We start from the raw sequence: 20275 nt of genomic DNA on the forward strand, positions 1-20275 counted from the left end.
GGCTGTGGATGGACAAGATCAGAGTTGGAACTCAGTTTTCCTTCTCTGGGTTCACAGATTCAGTGTGGCACCCGTCAACTCCCCCATAACACACAAACAGTGCTATATCGCACACATAAATAGTTCAGCAACACCAGACCCCAATATAAATTGAAACCCCAAACCCAACCCCAAAATTAATTCAGACCCCAGAACAAACCCCTAAATTAATTCAGACCCTAGACTGGATCCTTAAATCAGACCTCAAAATTAATCATACCAGACCCAGAAATTAATTTTGAGACCCTAGATCAGAGCTCCTAAATGTATTTTGACCCACAGGCCCCCTAAATATATTTTGACCAGACAAAAAAAATAAAAATAAATCAGGCCCAAGATCAGACCATATACTTACCATCCTCTCTCATGACTCCAGCTCCTAGTGCCACTGCACTGGGTTCTGATGCCATTCAGCACCAGTACGTTGTGTGCTCCGCCGCCCACTATGTTCTGAGGCTGGACGGTGTCAGAACCAAAGGCAGGGGCAAGAAGGGATTAATCCAATAGATAAATGCACCTCATCCACATACATTCTGTGCCAGGTGTACCGGTAGCCCTCCTAGCTATGCCCCTGGAAAGAGTGGCGCTGTTTCTGGCAAAAAACAGCCATGATTTTCTAATCTTATATCACCCTGTTAACCCTTTATTATTATAGATGGACAGAGTAGATGAAGGTGCGTTTTTACCCAAGAAAAACAAACAAAGATGATATTAACCATATTAACCATATCCCAATATGTATAATGCTGATGGTGATAAATAATAATTTATCCCGGTGTAACTCACGGAGCATGCCTTCAGGCTAATCCTCACCGCTTGTGTATCTGCAAGGTTGATAAAGTGGCTTGGTGTTTAGACATCCTGGGTAAGTCGCCACATTTAGGATAAGCCCAAAGAATTTGACCATATCCATGTATTTTCTTAATGGTTCCCGCCAGTGGCGTAACTACCGCTGTAGCAGCCATAGCGGCTGCCATGAGGCCCGCGGCATGAGGGGGCCTGTGCCGCACCCGCCGTTACAGACACCCAATGCCCGGTGGCGCTGCTAGCAGCCGTTATGGCTGCTACAGTGGTAGTGACGCCACATTCAATAGTATCTGCGTCCTTAGGACGCAGATACTATTGTACACTATGGCAGAGCAGGGGGGTATCTCCCTGTTCTGCCATTTCCTATACTCGAGGCCACTTTCGGCCTGCAGCCTATCATGCGCAGGGACAGGTTCCCCGGCGCAGGCCAGGGTGATGACGTTAATGGATCGCGCCAGCCTACGCAAGAATCCCATCAGCGTTGATTTGCTCCCTTCGTCACGGGAACGGGGCCTAGGTGAGTATAACATTTTTTGTTTTATTTGTTTGGGGTCGCTTTATTGTGCTATCTACAGGAGGGGGTGCTGTATGGTGCTATCTACAGGGGGGCTGTATGGCACTATCTACAAGGGGGAGGTGGGGCGCTATCTACAGGTGGGAGATGTATGTCACTATTTACAGGGGTCTGTATGGCGCTATCTACAGGGGGGAGTATGGCGCTATCCACTGGGGGGACTGTATGGCACTATCTACAGGGGGGCTGTATGGCGCCATCTACATGGGGGGCTCTAGTGCGCTATCTACAGGCGGGTTGTATGGCACTATCTACGGAGGGGCTGTATTGGCGGTATCTACAGGGGGCTGTATAGCACCATCTACAAGGGAGAGATGGGGGCCGCTATCTACAGGAAGGGGCTGTATGGGACTATCTACAGGGCGGGCTATATGGCACTATCTACAAGGGGGAGGTGGGGGCGCTATCTACAAGTGGGGTTTGACACTGTCTACAGGGGGGTTTGTATAGCACTGTCTACATGGGGGCACCATCTACAATGGGGGGCTGTGTGTAGCACCCAGGGGAGGGGTGGGCCCAGTCAAAAATTTGCTCTAGGGCCCAGTCTTTCCTAGTTGCACCCCTGGTCCCCAATCTGTTCAGTGCGAGCCGCATCAGGCAGGAAGTCCTAACATATAACTACGACATCTGATGTCACCAATGCATTTCGTCCAATCAGGACTTCATCAGGTGGCATGCATAATATGAGATGGCCACGCTTTATAAAGGCACTTTAGCTGGGTAGTCAAGTGTCTTAACCCGTTAGTGACCGCCCCATAGTGTTTTATCAGCCGCTTTATTCAGATGCATTAGCCTTTTTATGGCGCTGCATCAGAATAAATAAATAGAGCAGGGAGCCGTTAAATCTCCCTGCTAGGGGCTGGGAGCTTCCCTGCTCGAATGGGCAAGATCAATATCCATATCGATCTCGCTCGTTTAACCCTGCAGATGCGGCGCTCAGTAGCGACCGCCGTATCTGAGTGGTTTTGGAGAGGGGGAGGGAGCTCCCTCTCTCACCCCACCGGCACCCTGGGTGTGATTGCAGGGTGTCAGTGTTTTCTATGACAGCCGGGGGGCCTAATAAAGGCCCCCAGGTCTGCCCCAATTAATGCCTGCTGGGCCAGAGGCATGGCCTAGCAGTTGCCTGTCCATTTCACATGGACAGGCAGTAATACACTGCAATACAGAAGTATTGCAGTGTATTATAATAGCGATCGGATGATCGCATAGTGAAGTCCCCTAGGGGGACTGGTAAAAAAATAGCAAAAAAATAAAAGTTTAATGATGTTAATAAATAAAAAAGTGAAAAAAAAAATATTAAAAACCCACTTTTTCCCCTTACAAACTGCTTTATTAAAAAAAAAAAGGAAAAAAGTTACACATATTTGGTATTGCCGCGTTCGGAACGACCTCACCTATAAAGTTATTACATTATTTAATCCGCTTAGCGAACGCCGTAAAAAATAAAATTAAAAAATTCTAAAAATTGCTGTTTTCTTTGAATCCACCCTTTAAAAAAATGTAATGAAAAGTGATCAAAAAGTCGCATCTACTCCAAAATGGTACTAATGAAAACTAGAAGTCGTCCTGCAAAAAAAAACAAAAAACCTCATAAAGCTGCATCGGTGGAAAAATAAAAAAGTTATGGCTCTTCAAATATGGACACACAAAACCAAATAATTTTGAAAAAAAAAAGATTTTACTGCGTAAAAGTAGTAAAACATACAAAATCTATATAAATTTGGTATATTTGCAAATCGTAACAACCCACTAAATAAAGTTTTTGTGTTATTTATACCACACGGTAAACGGCGTAAATTTAGGACGCAAAAAAGTGTGGCGAAATTGCTGTTTTTTTTCTATTACCCCCCCAAAAAAAGTTAATCAATAAATTATATGTACCCCAAAATGGTGTTATTAAAACACACAACTTGTCCTGCAAAAAACAAGACCTTATAGAGCTATGTCGACGCAAAAATAAAAAAGTTATAGCTCTTGGAATGCAACGATGCAAAAACATAAAAAATAGCTTGGTCATTAAGGTTTAAAATAGGCTGGTCATTAAAGGGTTAAAGTAGAAATTCAGGCATAAATACAAACAAAGCAGATCTGATGGTGGCAGACATTTCTGTGAGACCTCTTCATAAAGTCACAAGCAGGTAATAAATTTGATCTCAGGGTACAAAGGGTCATCGATTCATAGAAAGGCATTGAATTTGATTTTTATCATTTGGACTAAGGGGTTGAAGATGATTTTTTGGCTAGCAGCTGAGGATCTGATTACAATGCAAATCTCCCTAATGTTACCTTTTAGCGCTGTCCACTCAATACATGCAGCTTTGCCAATATAAAGGAGTTTTAACTTTAGAATAGAATGTGCAGCGAGCTAAAAGCCTTAAAAGACAGTCTATTACATAATGCAAAGTGTGGATCTGCAAGGTTACGTTTTTATATAATCCAAATGATCGACATTTGGCCTGATCGATAGAAGATGATTTGTTGATTTATTCATAGTTGCTGATTCCTGTAAACATCTTTAAAAATAAAACAGGTTTAGTGCTGTTTTGGCACATTTCCCACAGAGAGTGATTTGACTTTACTGAGTCCTAAACGCTGAGCATAACGTTAAAGGATAAAAATATATTTTATTTATTAAGCATGTCTTGCTATATCATGCCTCCCAACCATCCTGTGAACGGGTCACAAAATGGGTGGGGCGTGTATTAATTTGCATAAAAGTGGGCACTCTGAATATTTTGTGGGCGTTCCCAGGTGGATCATGTATGGGGCTTATAAGTGTCCCACGAATGGGGATGCAAACGTTGGGAAGTATGCTATATTTTATAGCTGTTTTTGCTCAGAATGATCCCCCATTTCTAAGATGAGGAACTTATGTTGCCTGGTTTCACGTGGGCTGTTATGTGGGCATTTCTGCCTGAGTGCTTTGTATATAAATCCAGGAGGGCATTAAAGGCACTAAAGTGTTACTGTGGGAGTAAAATCCACAAACTGCAGCACTAACAAATGAAATACTGTGGATACCAAAAGAATAATTATTGAGTACATGTACAGATGTAGCAAACTTTGACTTGACTCTGATAACTTGCTGCAATGTGATAACTTGTAACTTAACACAATAAAAGACATTGAATAGCAATTGCAAAAATCAAGTTAAAGTTTCTTGCCACAGTGTATTTGAGGCATTAAGTGTCAAGTTAAAGAGTGCTCCATCTGTAAGTGCAAGGTATGATTTCCTTTAAAGCAATTGCGGCAATGCCGTCTGTCACACACGATAATACTTTCACAGTGGGAAGGCATATTATGTAACTTATCAGCAATTCATAACAGCGAACAAGCATTAGGCAGCAGTATATATATTATTTACTGAAGGACCAACCCAATTTTTACGTTAAGGCCTGCAATAATTTTTATGTTTTTCCTCCCCGTGTTCTGTCAGTTATTTAATATTATTACTATGTTGCTATGGCCTTATTTTTTTGCAGGATAAATTGCATATTTTTTACTTATCATTAGTTGCCAGGCATCAACACCAGATTTTGTAGAAGATTAGGTTGATATGACCTTAAGTCAGTTGCCTCTCCTTTTTTCATGGGCTTCCTTGGCGGTACGTACGCCCTTTAATGGGTAACTTCCACAGTTATAGAATTGGAGATATGTTAAACCAGTTTAGATAAAATATTCACAAATAGGTAACGTCAACTTTCTACTCGCATCAGATTGTTACAGTGTCGGATATCATCAAGATAATTGGGGTGTAAATGATTTACGCCTTTTACTAGTCGATAAACAATGTATGGGATATTTATAAGCGACATCTTATTACGCGTTGTTATTAGGTCTGCTTTTACTCAGCTAGTTTCTATGGTGATGGAAATAATGATGACGATGGTTTTGTAAATATCTACACGTTTCAGATGGTCCGTAGGTGTGTAACCCAATGCAGAACTGTGAAAAAGAAAAACAATAGTGGAAAAGGTTGGGTCTTATTAGCTGCTGCTATAGAGATAGGAAGTTACTAGAGATGAACGAGTCGTTTCTACGCAAATCAAATTCGGTCCGAATTTCCAAAAAGTTTCAGATTCATTAAAATCGGAAACTTTTGGTGTTTATGTGCACGAATTGCGGCAAATTTCCAAATACTGGCCGACATTTTACAAATTAGAAAAGGGATTACATGACCTTGTGCGGGCTTCCCCATAATGACTTGCAGGCAGCCTTCCTAAAATGCACAGCACTTATCCTTCCATCTAGCACAGACAATCATGAGGGGTATAGGTGGAGGACATTACTAATACTGGATTGGCATATAAAACCTTGAAAGGGGTTGGATACTGCCTAAAAGACAACAGAAAGTCAGACACGAGTTTTCAGGGCAGTTGTGCACTTGCGATTTGCTGTGAATTTATTTGAACCAAATCGAATTGGAAGGCTGAATTGATCAAATCGGACCCGATTCGACCTGGGAAATTCGCTCATCTCTAGAAGTGACAAATTTTAGGAAATGTGAATGAAGAGATTGGCAGTGAGATGCCATGGAAAGGTGTAGCAATTGAAAAGGAGTAGTTCTTCCAAAAATAGCACATGATGGAATCCAATATGCCCAATTCTTCTTTCCCCCAACATCTACTGTCAGGAGACTCCATACACTTTAGATAGTCTGCCAACTTTAATCTAATGCGTATGACCAGCTTAACACTTGTCCCAGGAGAATGATTCAGTAAAACTTCTAGAACAATGACTTTTGAAAGAACAGTGACAAAACTAGACTACACAGAAGACTGATCCAATGATGGTATTCCCAGTACAATGGCCCACTGATACAGTTCTCAACATAATGACTTGACCCAGTATAATAATTAAGTGACAATTCTGCTAGAACAATGAGACTTGTCCCAAAACAATGTCACATTGACACATCAGAGAACAGTGACACAAAGAAAATTGTCCCAAAATAATGGGACACAGATACACATCTCAACAATTGCCACAAAAGTTGACCCATCATATTGACACTTGTGGCACAACAAAACTTCCAAAAAGAATGATCTAGTTACACATTTCCCTAAAACAATTTACACTTGTCTCTAAACAACGATACACTGACACATGACCTACAGGGACATCATAATACTTGTCTCCGAGCCAAGGACCGCTGCCATGTGGGTTTCAGACCAATAAGTACCATATTGTTGGTTTCCGAAGAATATTTTCAGTTAACATAAGGAGTTAATGATACAGAGAAGACGTATTTTTCTTTTTGCATCTGTGATAATTTGTTGTATCTGCTTTGTGTTGTATCGTGGCGTATGTCCGTTGTGTTTGTGACCCTTTTTCTGAACTGTTCTACATCAATCCCAATGTGCGTGGATAAACAGCTGTGGGTCTTATACGTTCGTGTGTTTCGTTTGGTGTCTCATCTGGATGACTAAAGTTAATAGAGTTTAAGTTTGTATTCTTTTTGTTTTTGTTTTTTTGTGCCTGTTGCATTAGGCTGCCTTGACATCATAACAACAAGCAATGGTAGGTCCCCCCATCTTCTTTTATTCAACAAGCTGTCTGTTCCTTTAAATTGCATTTATTTCTATTTTATTTGAAATAATTTATTGAAAATGTATGTAATTCATGAACTAATATGTGACTAAAAGTGGCCATAGATCTAACGCTTCTTCACATTCCCATCGATAACTTTTTTTTAAATGTCGGTTGATGTATTATAACAATATAATGATATATCATAAGGTTAATCAGCACATATTGTTGGACCTAGAAATTAGGTGGAGAATAATAAGTTTTGACATTTTATATTGTGTATGTCTGTGATTTAAGAGGTAAACCTATATAAAAAAAATCTTAAAAGAGAATCACAGTAGACAGATATCCCTCTATATAGAGTAGACTGCTCACTTAGCAGGTATTTTAACCTTCATCATTAGTAAAACAGCCAGATATAACCTCCGGAACTTTTAGCACCATGTATACAAAACAACTGACCTATTGTGCAAGATATATATGTACAAATACTCCACATACGGTAAAATTGTAAACAAATTTATTTTGCACTGATCCTGTGTAACATCCTATACTATAGTCCAGAGCTTTATTCACAATTCTGCTGGTTGCTATTGGAAACAGTCATCAAGGTTGTTGTCACACACCCTTATCAGCTTAGCTGAGCTCCAATAGTGCAGATAAAGGTAGTTCTTCTACATCAGATTACTGCACAACGCCGGGTGTTCAGACTGAAAATTATTAGAGCAAGCTCTGTGCAAACATTGAGCCAGTGAGAAAAACTGGGAGATTTCAGAACTGAACCTGCAGAATTATGAAAGTGGCTTTGGACTATAGTGTAGGCTGTATAATTCTATTAATAAAATGTAAAATTGTGTTCTAAGATGGACATATGCTTAATAGAAAAAAACCTCTCTAATATTGTATGATTGTGTGGTTTTTCCCATGCTTTCCAAGTCAAGTAGCAGATATCCTGGAGAAGGGGTGAGGAATAATGAAGGAAAGAAATTAAGAAGCATGGTCAGAGAATAACAGGGGGGCACTCCCTCCGTCTGGAGAAAAAAAGGTTCAATCTGCAGAGGCGAGAAGCCTTTTTAAGGCCCGATGCACACGACCGTGCCCGTAATCACATCCCATGATTGCGGGCACGGTTGGCCGCATGTTCGGGCCGTGCTCACATACAAAGTATAGGAGCACGGCCCGTAAAATATGAAAAATAGGACATGCTTCATAATTCCCGGCACGGTTCTACGACACGGACACCCATCCGTAGCGCTACGCAACCAATAGAACCGAATGGGTCCGTAAAACCGCGGACCGTGGTACAGTCCGCAGTTTTACGGTCGTGTGCATGGGGCCTTACTGTGAAAATTGTGAGTCTATGGAATAGCTGGTCACAGCAGGGACAGTAGATGGCTTTAACAGGTTCCCGACCGCTGGCCGTAAATATACGGCCAGCGGTCAGGGTCTCTAAAGTCCGGCGTATAGTATATATACGGCCGCACTTCAGAGACTGTGCACGCGCGATCGCGTGCACACAGCTCTATGCCCTGGCTGTTGCTAACAGCCATGGGCACTGGGCAGAATGTCAGGGGTCAATCTTTTGGCCCCTGAACATGTGATCGCTGTGACAACCAATCACAGCGATCACATGCATTTCTGCATAGAAAACAGTGTGCACGCGATCGCGTGCACACAGCCCTGTGCCCTCGCTGTTACCAACAGCTCTGGGCACTGGGCAGAGTATCAGGGACCAATCTGATGGTCCCTGAACATGTGGTCGCTGTGACAACCAATCACAGCGATCACATTCATTTCTGCTTATAAAACAGTGTGCACGCGATCGCGTGCACACAGCCCTGTGCCCGCGATCGCGTGCACACAGCCCTGTGCCCTCGCTGTTACCAACAGCTCTGGGCACTGGGCAGAGTATCAGGGACCAATCTGATGGTCCCTGAACATGTGGTCGCTGTGACAACCAATCACAGCGATCACATGCATTTCTGCTTATAAAACAGTGTGCACGCGATCGCGTGCACACAGCCCTGTGCCCGCGATCGCGTGCACACAGCCCTGTGCCCTCGCTGTTACCAACAGCTCTGGGCACTGGGCAGAGTATCAGGGACCAATCTGATGGTCCCTGAACATGTGGTCGCTGTGAAAATCACAGCGACCACATTTGTTTTATTTTGAGTTTTCTGGCAGTAAATCTCCTGCCTCTTTTCTTCTCCTCAAATATTGTTTCAGTTTGAGGAGAAAAAGAGACTCGGGAGAATTGCTGCCAGAAGATTACAGTGAAAAAAAAAAAAACAGTTACACTATAAAACATTCTCTGTATAGATAGATTTCTATCTATCTATACAATCTATCCATCCATCTATCTTTTTTTCTATCTATCTACCTTTCTTTCTTTTATTCTATTAGAATAGGCAGGTAGGGAGTATATAATTATATATATATCCACATATATATAATATATATAGCAATAGCGGTTTATTTTTTTGTTAGCGGTAGTGTAGATATATATAGCAGTTAGGCCCCATGCACACGACAGCAAAAAACCTCCGTTTTTGCGGACCGCAACTGCGGTCCGCAAAAACTGAGCCATTCACTTTCATTGAACGCTGACACCTTTCAGTAGCACTACGGAAGGGTGTCAGTGCGGTGGAAATGTTCCGGGAATTATGGAACATGTCCGTTCTTTCGCATTTTGCGGGCCGTGCTCCCATACTTTGTATGGGAGCACGGCCCGAAAATGCGGCTGTCAGTCAGCGGCCGGCCGTGCCCGCGATCGCGGACAGCAATTGCGGGCACGGTCGTGTGCATGGGGCCTTAGTTTGTGTGTTTTATAAAAAAAATAAAAAAATAAAATTTGTTTAGTTAGTGTTAGTGTTAGTTACGTTATGGCGAGGAAGTTGTTTAGCGCCGAGGAGGCATACGCCATGCTGTGGTCTGAGTCGGAGACCGCATCAGAGATGGCGTCCGAGATGGAACCTGTTTTAGGTAGTGACGATGACAGCGTCACTTCAGGTTCATCTTCAGGGGACGTTGTCCCTGATGCAGTCGAAACTGCAGAACATGAAAGCGCAGGGCCAAGTAGCGCTGTAGCACGGGACAGCCTGGTCCCTCCAGTCCAGGCTCTTGTATGGGCACCTGCCCCATCTTTTGGGCCTAGAATCCACGGATTTACGACCACTCCTGGCATAACCGTGGACAATACAAATTTTGTCCAAATGGATTACTTCCATTTATTTATAACGGACGACATCCTAAATCAGATTGTCCACGAAACAAATTTATATGCCACGCAATATATAAGGCAGAAACCTTCATCCACCCATGCCAGAGATTGGACGCCCACCAATTTGCAGGAATTAAAAAAAAATTTGGGGCTCACCCTAAATATGGGTATTGTCAAAAAGCCCTCCATTAGGTCTTACTGGTCAACAAGACCCGCCCAAGCCACCCCAGTATATTCTGCAGTAATGCCCAGGTCTCGTTATGAGACAATAATGAGGTTCCTCCACTTCAATGACAACGCACAGGCCCCCCCAAGTACCGATGCAAACCGGGATCGGTTGTTCAAAATAAGACCGCTAATAAATTCCCTGAATAATTTATTTCTGCAACTCTACACCCCTGAGCAGAATGTAAGTGTGGACGAGCAGATATTTTGGAAGTGTTATAGAAACTCTGTTGAGTTTTGTAAAACCAGCTTTGAAAAAAAGCGATTTGTGAAATAAGCTTCTTCTATCCTCCGCCCTCCTACATCTCTATGTGATAAATAAGGCCACATATTTGGTATCCCCGTGCACGGGAGAAGTGGCAGAATGTGAACGGAGATTAATTTTGGCCGTGGTCTATGCCGTGTGTGAAAAATGCTGGTATAAACTGACGCATTTGCTAAAAAATTGCTAATTTTATTTTGTTCCATCTTATTCAAGAAACTTTCAGAAGAAAACTGGACTGTCTAAAAATATGATAAACCCCTTGAAGAAAACCTTGTGGGGTCTGCTTGCGTGAATGAAGTCATTTATGGGGTGATTCTAATCTTTCAGCAGCATTAGGCCCCCCAGAAAACAGTATGCGGCTATAAAGTCAAGTGCAGAATTCCTGGACCGAAAAGGCCAAAAAGCCTCCTTTTATGCCAAGCCCTGGCACATGCCCGCACAGTGAATAAGGCACACATATTTGGTATCCCCATGCACGGGAGAAGTGGAAGAACGTGAAAGGAGATGAATTGTGGCCGTGGTCCATACCGTGTGTGAAAAATACTAGCCTAAACTGACGCATTTGCTAAAAAAGTGCTGATTTTATTTTGTTCCATCTTATTCAAGAAACTTTCAGAAGAAAACTGGACTTGCTAAAAATATGATAAACCCCTTGAAGGAAACCTTGTGGGGTCTACTTGTGTGAACGAAGTCATTTATGGGGTGTTTCCAATGTTTCAGCAGTATTAGGCCCCCCAGAAAACAGTATGCGGCTATAAAATCAAGTGCAGAATTCCTGGACCGAAAAGGCCAAAAAGCCTCTTTTTATGCCAAGCCCTGGCACATGCCCATGAATAAAGCACACATATTTGGTATCCCCATGCACGGGAGAAGAGGAAGAATGTGAAATGCGATGAATTTTGTCCGTGGTCCATTTTGTGTGTGAAAAAGCTAGCATAAACTGACGCATTTGTTAAAAAAAAAAGCTAATTTTATTTTGTTCCATCTTATTCAAGAAACTTTCAGAAGAAAACTGGACTGTCTAAAAATATGATAAACCCCTTGAAGGAAACCTTGTGGGGTCTACTTGTGTGAATGAAGTCATTTATGGGGTGTTTCTAATGTTTCAGCAGCATTACACCCCCCAGAAAACAGTATGCGGCTATAAAATCAAATGCAGAATTCCTGGACCAAAAAGCCTCCTTTTATGCCAAGCCCTGGCACATGCCCGCACAGTGAATAAGGCACACATATTTGGTATCCCCATGCACGGGAGAAGTGGAAGAATGTGAAAGGAGATGAATTTTGACCGTGGTCTATACCGTGTGTGAAAAATGCTAGCCTAAACTGACGCATTTGCTAAAAAAGTGCTGATTTTATTTTGTTCCATCTTATTCAAGAAACTTTCAGAAGAAAACTGGACTTGCTAAAAATATGATAAACCCCTTGAAGGAAACCTTGTGGGGTCTACTTGTGTGAATGAAGTCATTTATGGGGTGATTCTAATCTTTCAGCAGCATTAGGCCCCCCAGAAAACAGTATGCGGCTCTAAAATCAAATGCAAAATTCCTGGACCGAAAAGGCCAAAAAGCCTCCTTTTATGCCAAGCCCTGGCACATGCCCGCACAGTGAATAAGGCACACATATTTGGTATCCCCATGCACGGGAGAAGTGGAAGAATGTGAAAGGAGATGAATTTTGGCCGTGGTCCATACCGTGTGTGAAAAATACTAGCCTAAACTGACGCATTTGCTAAAAAAGTGCTGATTTTATTTTGTTCCATCTTATTCAAGAAACTTTCAGAAGAAAACTGGACTTGCTAAAAATATGATAAACCCCTTGAAGGAAACCTTGTGGGGTCTACTTGTGTGAATGAAGTCATTTATGGGGTGTTTCTAATGTTTCAGCAGCATTAGGCCCCCCAGAACACAGTATGCGGCTATAAAATCAAATGCAAAATTCCTGGACCGAAAAGGCCAAAAAGCCTCCTTTTATGCCAAGCCCTGGCACATGCCCGCACAGTGAATAAGGCACACATATTTGGTATCCCCATGCACGGGAGAAGTGGAAGAACGTGAAAGGAGATGAATTTTGGCCGTGGTCCATACCGTGTGTGAAAAATACTAGCCTAAACTGACGCATTTGCTAAAAAAGTGCTGATTTTATTTTGTTCCATCTTATTCAAGAAACTTTCAGAAGAAAACTGGACTTGCTAAAAATATGATAAACCCCTTGAAGGAAACCTTGTGGGGTCTACTTGTGTGAATGAAGTCATTTATGGGGTGATTCTAATGTTTCAGCAGCATTACGCCCCCCAGAAAACAGTATACGGCTATAAAATCAAATGCAAAATTCCTGGACCGAAAAGGCCAAAAAGCCTCCTTTTATGCCAAGCCCTGGCACATGCCCGCACAGTGAATAAGGCTCACATATTTGGTATCCCCATGCACGGGAGAAGTGGAAGAATGTGAAAGGAGATTAATTTTGGCCGTGGTTCATACCGTGTGTGAAAAATGCTGGCATAAACTGGCGCAATTGTTAAATTCTTGCATTTTTTTCCAATTTTGCCCACTTTAGAGAAAAAAAAAAATGATATATACTGACAAATGCCACTAAAACAAAGCCCTATCTGTCCTTTAAAAAGAGTGTAAAATTCAAAGATGAACTTTATTCACCTGCTGAGTTATAGTCATCTAAAGAAGCGCATAGCAAAATTGTGAAATTTGCTCTGGTCATTTAGCTGTAAAACAGCCTAGTCCTTAACCGGTTAAAAAAGGCTTAGATAATTTCTTAGAACTAAAAATATCAGCTCTGATGTGTAGACATTTTTCCCTTCCCTTTTCCCATCCCTTGGTTAAACTTGATGGACATGTATCTTTTTTTCAACCGTACCGACTATGTAAATATGTAACAAGGTCTAGGAAGGATGTATCAATATCCACTGACGAAAACGCCTTTTAAACCATCCTGTACTAAATTGCCGTAAAACGGAGAGGATAACCTTTGTTTTTTATAGGATAGGCCCAGTGGCGTAACTACCGCTGTAGCAGCCGTAGCGGCTGCTACGGGGCCTGCAGCATGAGGGGGCCCGTGCCCCCCTATGGCTGGAGTCTCCGCTAGCAGCCACTATGGCTGCTACAGCGCGACGCCACTGAAGGGGATGTTCCTACAAAAGACATGCATCCCCTATCCACAGGATAGGGGATACATGTCGGATCGCTGGGAGGCCCAGCGATAAGGAGTACGGGGGACCGAAATCCCCCGAAGTTCTCCATGACAAACCTCGGACTTCCGGGGTCTGTCGGCAGCTCCATAGAAATGAATTGTGCACCAGTCGCGCTTGTGCGCATGCGTGACCAGCGCCCCTTTTATTTTTATTGAACTGTACAGACCCCGATAGTCCGAGGTTTCTCATGGAGAACTTAGGGGGACTTTCGGTCCACCGTTCTCCTTATCGCTGCCAGCGATCACACATGTATCCCCTATCCTGTGGATATGGAATACATCTCTTTTGTAGGACAAACTATAAGCAGTTTTTTTTTTGGGGGGGGGGGGGGTTTGGGGCTGTATGGCGTTATCTACAGGGGGGCTGTATGGTGTTATCTACAGTGGGGCTGTATGGCGTTATCTACACTGAGGGGCTGTATGGCGTTATCTACAGGGGGGGCTGTATGGGGTTATCTATGGGGAGTTTGGGGCTGTATGGCTTTATCTACAGGGGGCTGTATGGCATTATCTACAGTGGGAGGGCTGTATGGCGTTATCTACAGGGGAGGGCTGTATGGCGTTATCAACAGAGGGAGGGCTGTATGGCGTTATCTACAGGGGGGCTTTATGGCGTTATATACAGGGGGGCTGTATGGTGTCATCTACGGGGGGCTGTATGGCGTTATCTACAGTGGAAGGGCTGTATGGCGTTATCTACAGGGGGAGGGCTGTATGGCGTTATCTACAGGGGGGCTGTATGGCGGTATCTACAGGGGGGCTGTATGGCATTATCTACAGGGGGGCTGTATGCGTTATCTACAGGGGGAGGGCTGTATGGCGTTATCTACAGGGGGGCTGTAAGGCGTTATCTACAGGGGGCTGTGTATGGTGCTATCTACAGGGGGCTGTATAGTGCTATCTATAGGGGGTGCTGTGTGGCAGAATCTATAGGGAGGCACTATCTACAAGGGGGGGTTGTGTGATACCCAGGGGAGGGAGGGCCCCAGTCAAAAGTTTGCTATGGGGCCCAGTCTTTCCTAGTTACACCCCGGGATAGGCCATCAATATTTGATTGGTGGTGGTCTGACTCCCATGACACCCACTGATCAGAAGAATGAGGGGGATGCGGCGCCCCAGCGAATGAAATGTCCCATTTATTATTTACACAGACAGAGCCCCGTACATACTATTCACTTGAATAGGACTGAACAGCAGTACCAGCAGTCCATACAAACAAGCCAATGTGTCTGTGAGCTCCATCAAACTACTGATTGGTAGGTAATCCAAGGTGTTGGACCCTCACCTTTTAAATATTGACGGCAGAAGACACCTATAAGATGCCCGATTGTAGCGTCCATGGCTGCAGGCCGTCGGGTCTACTCACCTCTTGACGCCCGCAGCCATGGATCTGTGAGCGCTGGTCCCCATCTCCATCCTAGGAGATGCCAGCGCTCACCTCTGCTCCGGTCCGCTGTGTCCCATAGAGTGCGCGCGCACGCTCTTGCCCGCTTTTCAAGGGCCAGCGTGCGCACATGAAGACAATCATCATCAACTCACATGGCCCCAGCCCTTCTGATCCTTGCCTGAGTGTTGTTAGTATATCCCAAGTCTGTCTTGCAAATGGTCCCTTAGTGTTTCCCGTTCCAGTTGTTACCCGTACCCTGATACCTGTTCCTGTATCCCGTGCTGTGTTCTTGTTCCTGTGCCTACTAGTTGCAATCGTGTCTACTGCACCTGCTGTTGTTCGCTAAGTCCGGAGTCATCTGCCATGTCCAGTGGGATTCGCCACATCCGGCGCAACCTGCGGCACCTGCTGTCATCCGCCACGTCTGGCGTTACCTGCTGCACCCACTTCCATCCGTGCCAGAGCAGCGGCCACTGTCTGGACTATTCAGGTACCCTTGTACGGGACTTTGTATTGCTGGGGTTCCCAGTTGTTTGGCCAGCTGCCTCCCTGCTACGGTGGTGCGGCCTAGTGGGTCCACATACCCACATACCGTGACAGTACGCTCAAGCCATGGGCCCCGCTGGTCAACCTGAGACCTTGACGACACAAGCCGTGCTGGATCCGGGAGCGTTCCCAAGAGGTTCCCCGGGAGAGAGAACTTCCTAGGCTGGATTCTACTTTCCAGCAATCCTTACTATCTTCCTCATTCGTCCCACCAGAGGATCCTATGCAGATTTACCATGTCAAATTGTCTATCCAGGAGAAACAATGCAGACGCACTTCTGGACTTTGTCTGTATTGCGGCCTCCGAGGCCATATTGTACGTCTGTGTCCCCAGAGGCCAGAGAGACCCCATTGCCTAGGATTGGTTGGAGAGACAACCCTAGGTGGAACGGTACCTAATAAAGCATTCTGTTCCAAGCTGACTATTCCTGTAACCCTAGTATCCGGCGAGGCGACGCATCAAGTTTCTGCCTATCTTGACTCTGGGTCTGCGGCAAAATTCATCCAAAAGGAGCTAGTGGATCATCTTCAGTTGCCCACAGTTCCCCTGGAGACATCTTTGGCTGTTGCCTCAGTGAATGGACTGCCTCTGCCTGATCCCATCGTTTCTAAGACCAAGCCGTTGAAGCTCCAGGTTGGAGTCCTTCATTCTGAACTAATTTCTTTCCTTGTTTTGCCCAAGGCCATCAATCCTGTTCTACTGGGCCTGCCGTGGCTTCGACCGCATGCCCCAGTCCTGGACTGGAATTCCGGAGAGGTTCTCAAATCGGGCTCCAAGTGACTCGGTCGTTGTCTGTTGCAGATTCTTCCTGTCCAGCCTCCTCTGCCTCAGTCATTGGCGGGACTGCCCCCCCCAGTTCGCTCAATTTGCAGATGTTTCAGCAAAAGGGAGGCTGAGACACTGCCTCCACATCGGACTTATGACTGCCCCATTGAACTGGTTCCTAATGCCTCTCTCCCCCGTGGCCGAGTATATCCTCTCTCCTTGCCAGAGTCTCTATCCATGTCGGTCTATATCAAGGAGAATTTGGAGAGGGGTTTCATACAAAAGTCTTCCTCAATGGCCGGGGATGGGTTCTTCTTCGTTAAAAAGAAAGAGGGATCCCTTCAACCCTGCATTGACTACCGTGGTCTCAACCAGATCACGGTCAAGAACAAATACCCTTTTCCACTTACATCTGAATTGTTTGACCGTATACGAGGAGCTAGAATTTTTTCTAAACTAGACTTGTGTGGGGCTTATAATTTGATCCGAATCCATCAAGGGGACGAGTGAAAGACGGCGTTCAACACTCGAGACGGGCACTATGAATAGCTGGTGCCATTTGGACTGTGTAACGCTACTTCAGTCTTCCAGGAATTCGTTAATGATATCTTCCGAGATCTCCTCTATATCTGTGTTGTAGTTAATCTCGATGATATTTTGATTTTCTCCTCAGATCCGACGACTCATCGGAGGCATGTCCGTCAAGTTCTACTACGATTAAGGGAGAATCGTTTATATGCCAAGCTGAAGAAGTGCGTCTTTGAGAAGAGCTCTCTGCCCTTCCTGGGCTACATCATCTTGGATCAAGGTCTCAAGATGGATCCTGAGAAAGTGAGAGGTGTCCTGGAGTGGCCACATCCTCAAGGCCTGAGGTCCATACAGCGTTTCCTGGGATTCGCCAATTTCTACCGGCAGTTTATCCCAAACTTCTCATCACTGACATCTCCCATTTCCACCCTTACCAAGAAGGGTGTGAACGCCAAGGTGTGGACTCTAGAGGCAGAGTCCGCATTTATTAGTCTCAAGAAAAGCCTTCACTTCAGCCTCGATCCTCCATCATCCTGACGTATCTCGGCAGTTTTCTTTGGAGGTGGACGCCTCTTCTGTTGGTGCAGGTGCACTTCTGTTCCAGAAGAGCTCCAAAGGAAAGGCAGTAGTATGTGGCTACTACTCGAGACTGTTTTCTTCTGCAGAGCGCAATTACTCTATTGGGGATCGGGAGCTACTGGCCATCAAATTGGCTCTGGAGGAGTGGAGACATCTGCTAGAGGGCGCAGCTCACCCCATCCTGATCTACACCGACCAAAAGAACCTCACCTACCTTCAGTCCGCTCAACGACTAAATCCCCGTCAAGCCAGGTGGTCGCTGTTCTTCACCCGTTTCCAATTTGTGCTCCGCTACCGTCCCACTGACAAGAATGGGAGGTCCGATGCCCTGTCCAGGTCATTTGAGATGGATAACACGGTGGAGTCCCTTCAAAGTATCATAGACCCATCCTGCATTGTCATTGCCAATCCTTTGCAGGTTAGAGACATCCCTCCGGGGAGGACTTTTGTTCGGTTGGCAGACAGGAGAAGAATTCTCCGATCGGGACACAATTCTAAACTGGCTGGGCACCCTGGTGTTCGTAAAACCCGAGACCTGATTGCCCATCACTTCTGGTGACAAACGCTACCCAAGGATGTTGTGGACTTTGTCTCTTCTTGCACGGTGTGTGCATCTAACAAGGTTACTCACTCCAAGCCTGCCGGCCTGCTTCAACCTCTGCCTGTACCCAATGTCACTGACCTTCCTCCCTCAGCGGGATGCAACACTGTCTGGGTGGTGGTAGACCGGTTCTCCAAGATGGCACATTTTATACCGATGACCGGCCTACCTGGACTGCAAGAGGGTAGGAGGAAGGACTTTCTATTCGGTGGACTGGAGAGGGTTTTGTCCTGAGGAGAGGTCCTGGGAGCCGGAGGAGAACCTCGATGCCACTGCTTTCATTAAGAAGTTCCTCTCTCACTCTGGTCCTAAGAAGAGGGGGCGTAAGAGGGGGGATACTGTAGCGTCCATGGCCACGGGCCGTCGGGTCTACTCACCTCCTGACGCCCTCAGCGATGGATCTTTGAGCGCTGGTCCCCATTTCCTTCCTAGGAGACGCTTGCACTCACTTCCGCTCCGGTCTGCTGTGTCCCGTAGGGTGCGCGCGCATGCTCGTGCCCGCCCTTAAAGGACCAGCGCGCGCACATGAAGACAATCATCATCATCAACTCACATGATTTCCTGGACTCTAAGAAGGCCCCAGCCCTTCTGATCCTTGCCTGAGCGTTGCTAGTATATCCCAAGTCTGTCTTGCAAATTGTCCCTTAGTGTTTCCCGTACCAGTTGTTACCCGTGCCCTGTTACCTGTTCCTGTATCCCGTGCTGTGTTCTTGTTCCTGTGCCTACTAGTTGGAGTCGTGTCTACTGCATCTGCAACGTCCAGTAGGATTCGCCATGTCTGGCGCAACCTGCGACACCTGCTGTCATCCACCACATCTAGGGTTACATGCTGCACCCACCTCCATCCGTGCCAGAGTTGCGGCCACTGTCTGGACTATCCAGGTACCGTTGTGCGGGACTTTGTATTGCAGGGGTTCCCTGTTTGGCCAGCTGCCTCACTGCTATGGCGGTGTGGCCTAGTGGGTCCACATACCCACATACCGTGACACCGGTATTTTCAAGACATAATACTCGCCTTTAAAGCAAAACTGCTGGTTTCATGTGAAATCGTTAGAGGGGTTATCTAAACTAAAGACTGGAAACCATGTATAGTAAGATAATATCTGACACTCCACTATTGTATTCGGATGTACAGATGTGTCCTTCCTTAAGGTCAAATTACACGGCCCATCCTGGGCCGTATAAACAAGCGCCGATCAACGAGACAGCTCGTTGATCGGCGCTCGTTTGCACCTATCACTAGGAGCTATGTATGGGGATGAGTGGTCGTTACTCAGATCGCTCGTCCCCATACATTATTATCATGTCGGCAGCACATCTCCCTGTTTACACAGGGAGATGTGCTGCCGACAATGATAATATTTTACTTTTTTAAAACGATATTGTCAGCAGATGATTGAGCGTTTGCTCGTTCATCTGCTGACCGCTGCCGTGTTTACACACGGCAATTATCGGCAATGAGCGTTCTATAAACGATTGTTTTACGGATAACTGGCCCGTGTGAAAGGGCCTTAACCTTTGCTCTTATCTCAACATATCCTGAGTTGTGCGGTGTGAGATTACCAGCTTAAAAAGAAACAAACTCTTGATTTCATTATACTATGTAATGAGTTGTCTGTGCTATATTTCCCTATGTGTGGCCACTCAGTCGTTGTGATTTTGACTGCAGTCTGTCAAGGGTTTTGCTAGCATGTCGCGATATTGTATTGAATATGTTTCATGAGAAATTGGAGTTCTTAAGCAAATTCAAGCAAACGTAAGTTTGGACACCTCTAAAGCACTGTAGCACATCAAATAACCTGCACAATGTTTCTAATAGTTTTATCTCATCAACAAGGTATTTTAAGCCACAAGTGGCTCTCTCTACATTTTTGTATTTTCACCCTTTGTCTTGTTTATCCGGTTGTTTATCCGGTCCCTTTGTCTTGTTTGCCCTCTCTATACAATGCGGGTGTCAGCTGTATGTTACAGCCGACACTTCACAGTAACAAGCGAGTTCGCACTC

The 20275-nt window shown here is 45.0% G+C and overlaps 1 protein-coding gene across 3 annotated transcripts in view; it reads left to right on the plus strand.

Annotated features, from left to right (window-relative positions):
• The window catches only part of PPP2R2C (protein phosphatase 2 regulatory subunit Bgamma), a 193241-nt gene that overhangs the window by 51013 nt on the left and 121953 nt on the right, over positions 1-20275 (plus strand). For 2 of the 3 annotated variants that reach the window (XM_075857866.1, XM_075857848.1), the window contains one exon: positions 6911-6940. The exons of the other annotated variant lie outside the window; for it this stretch is intronic. In XM_075857866.1, coding sequence (XP_075713981.1) covers positions 6911-6940 — 30 coding nt within the window. The remainder of the gene's footprint in view (positions 1-6910; positions 6941-20275) is intronic. 3 annotated transcript variants of the gene reach the window in all.

The sequence above is a fragment of the Rhinoderma darwinii genome, chromosome 1 (assembly GCF_050947455.1).
Source record: "Rhinoderma darwinii isolate aRhiDar2 chromosome 1, aRhiDar2.hap1, whole genome shotgun sequence".
In the NCBI taxonomy this organism is placed as follows: Eukaryota; Metazoa; Chordata; class Amphibia; order Anura; family Rhinodermatidae; genus Rhinoderma; species Rhinoderma darwinii.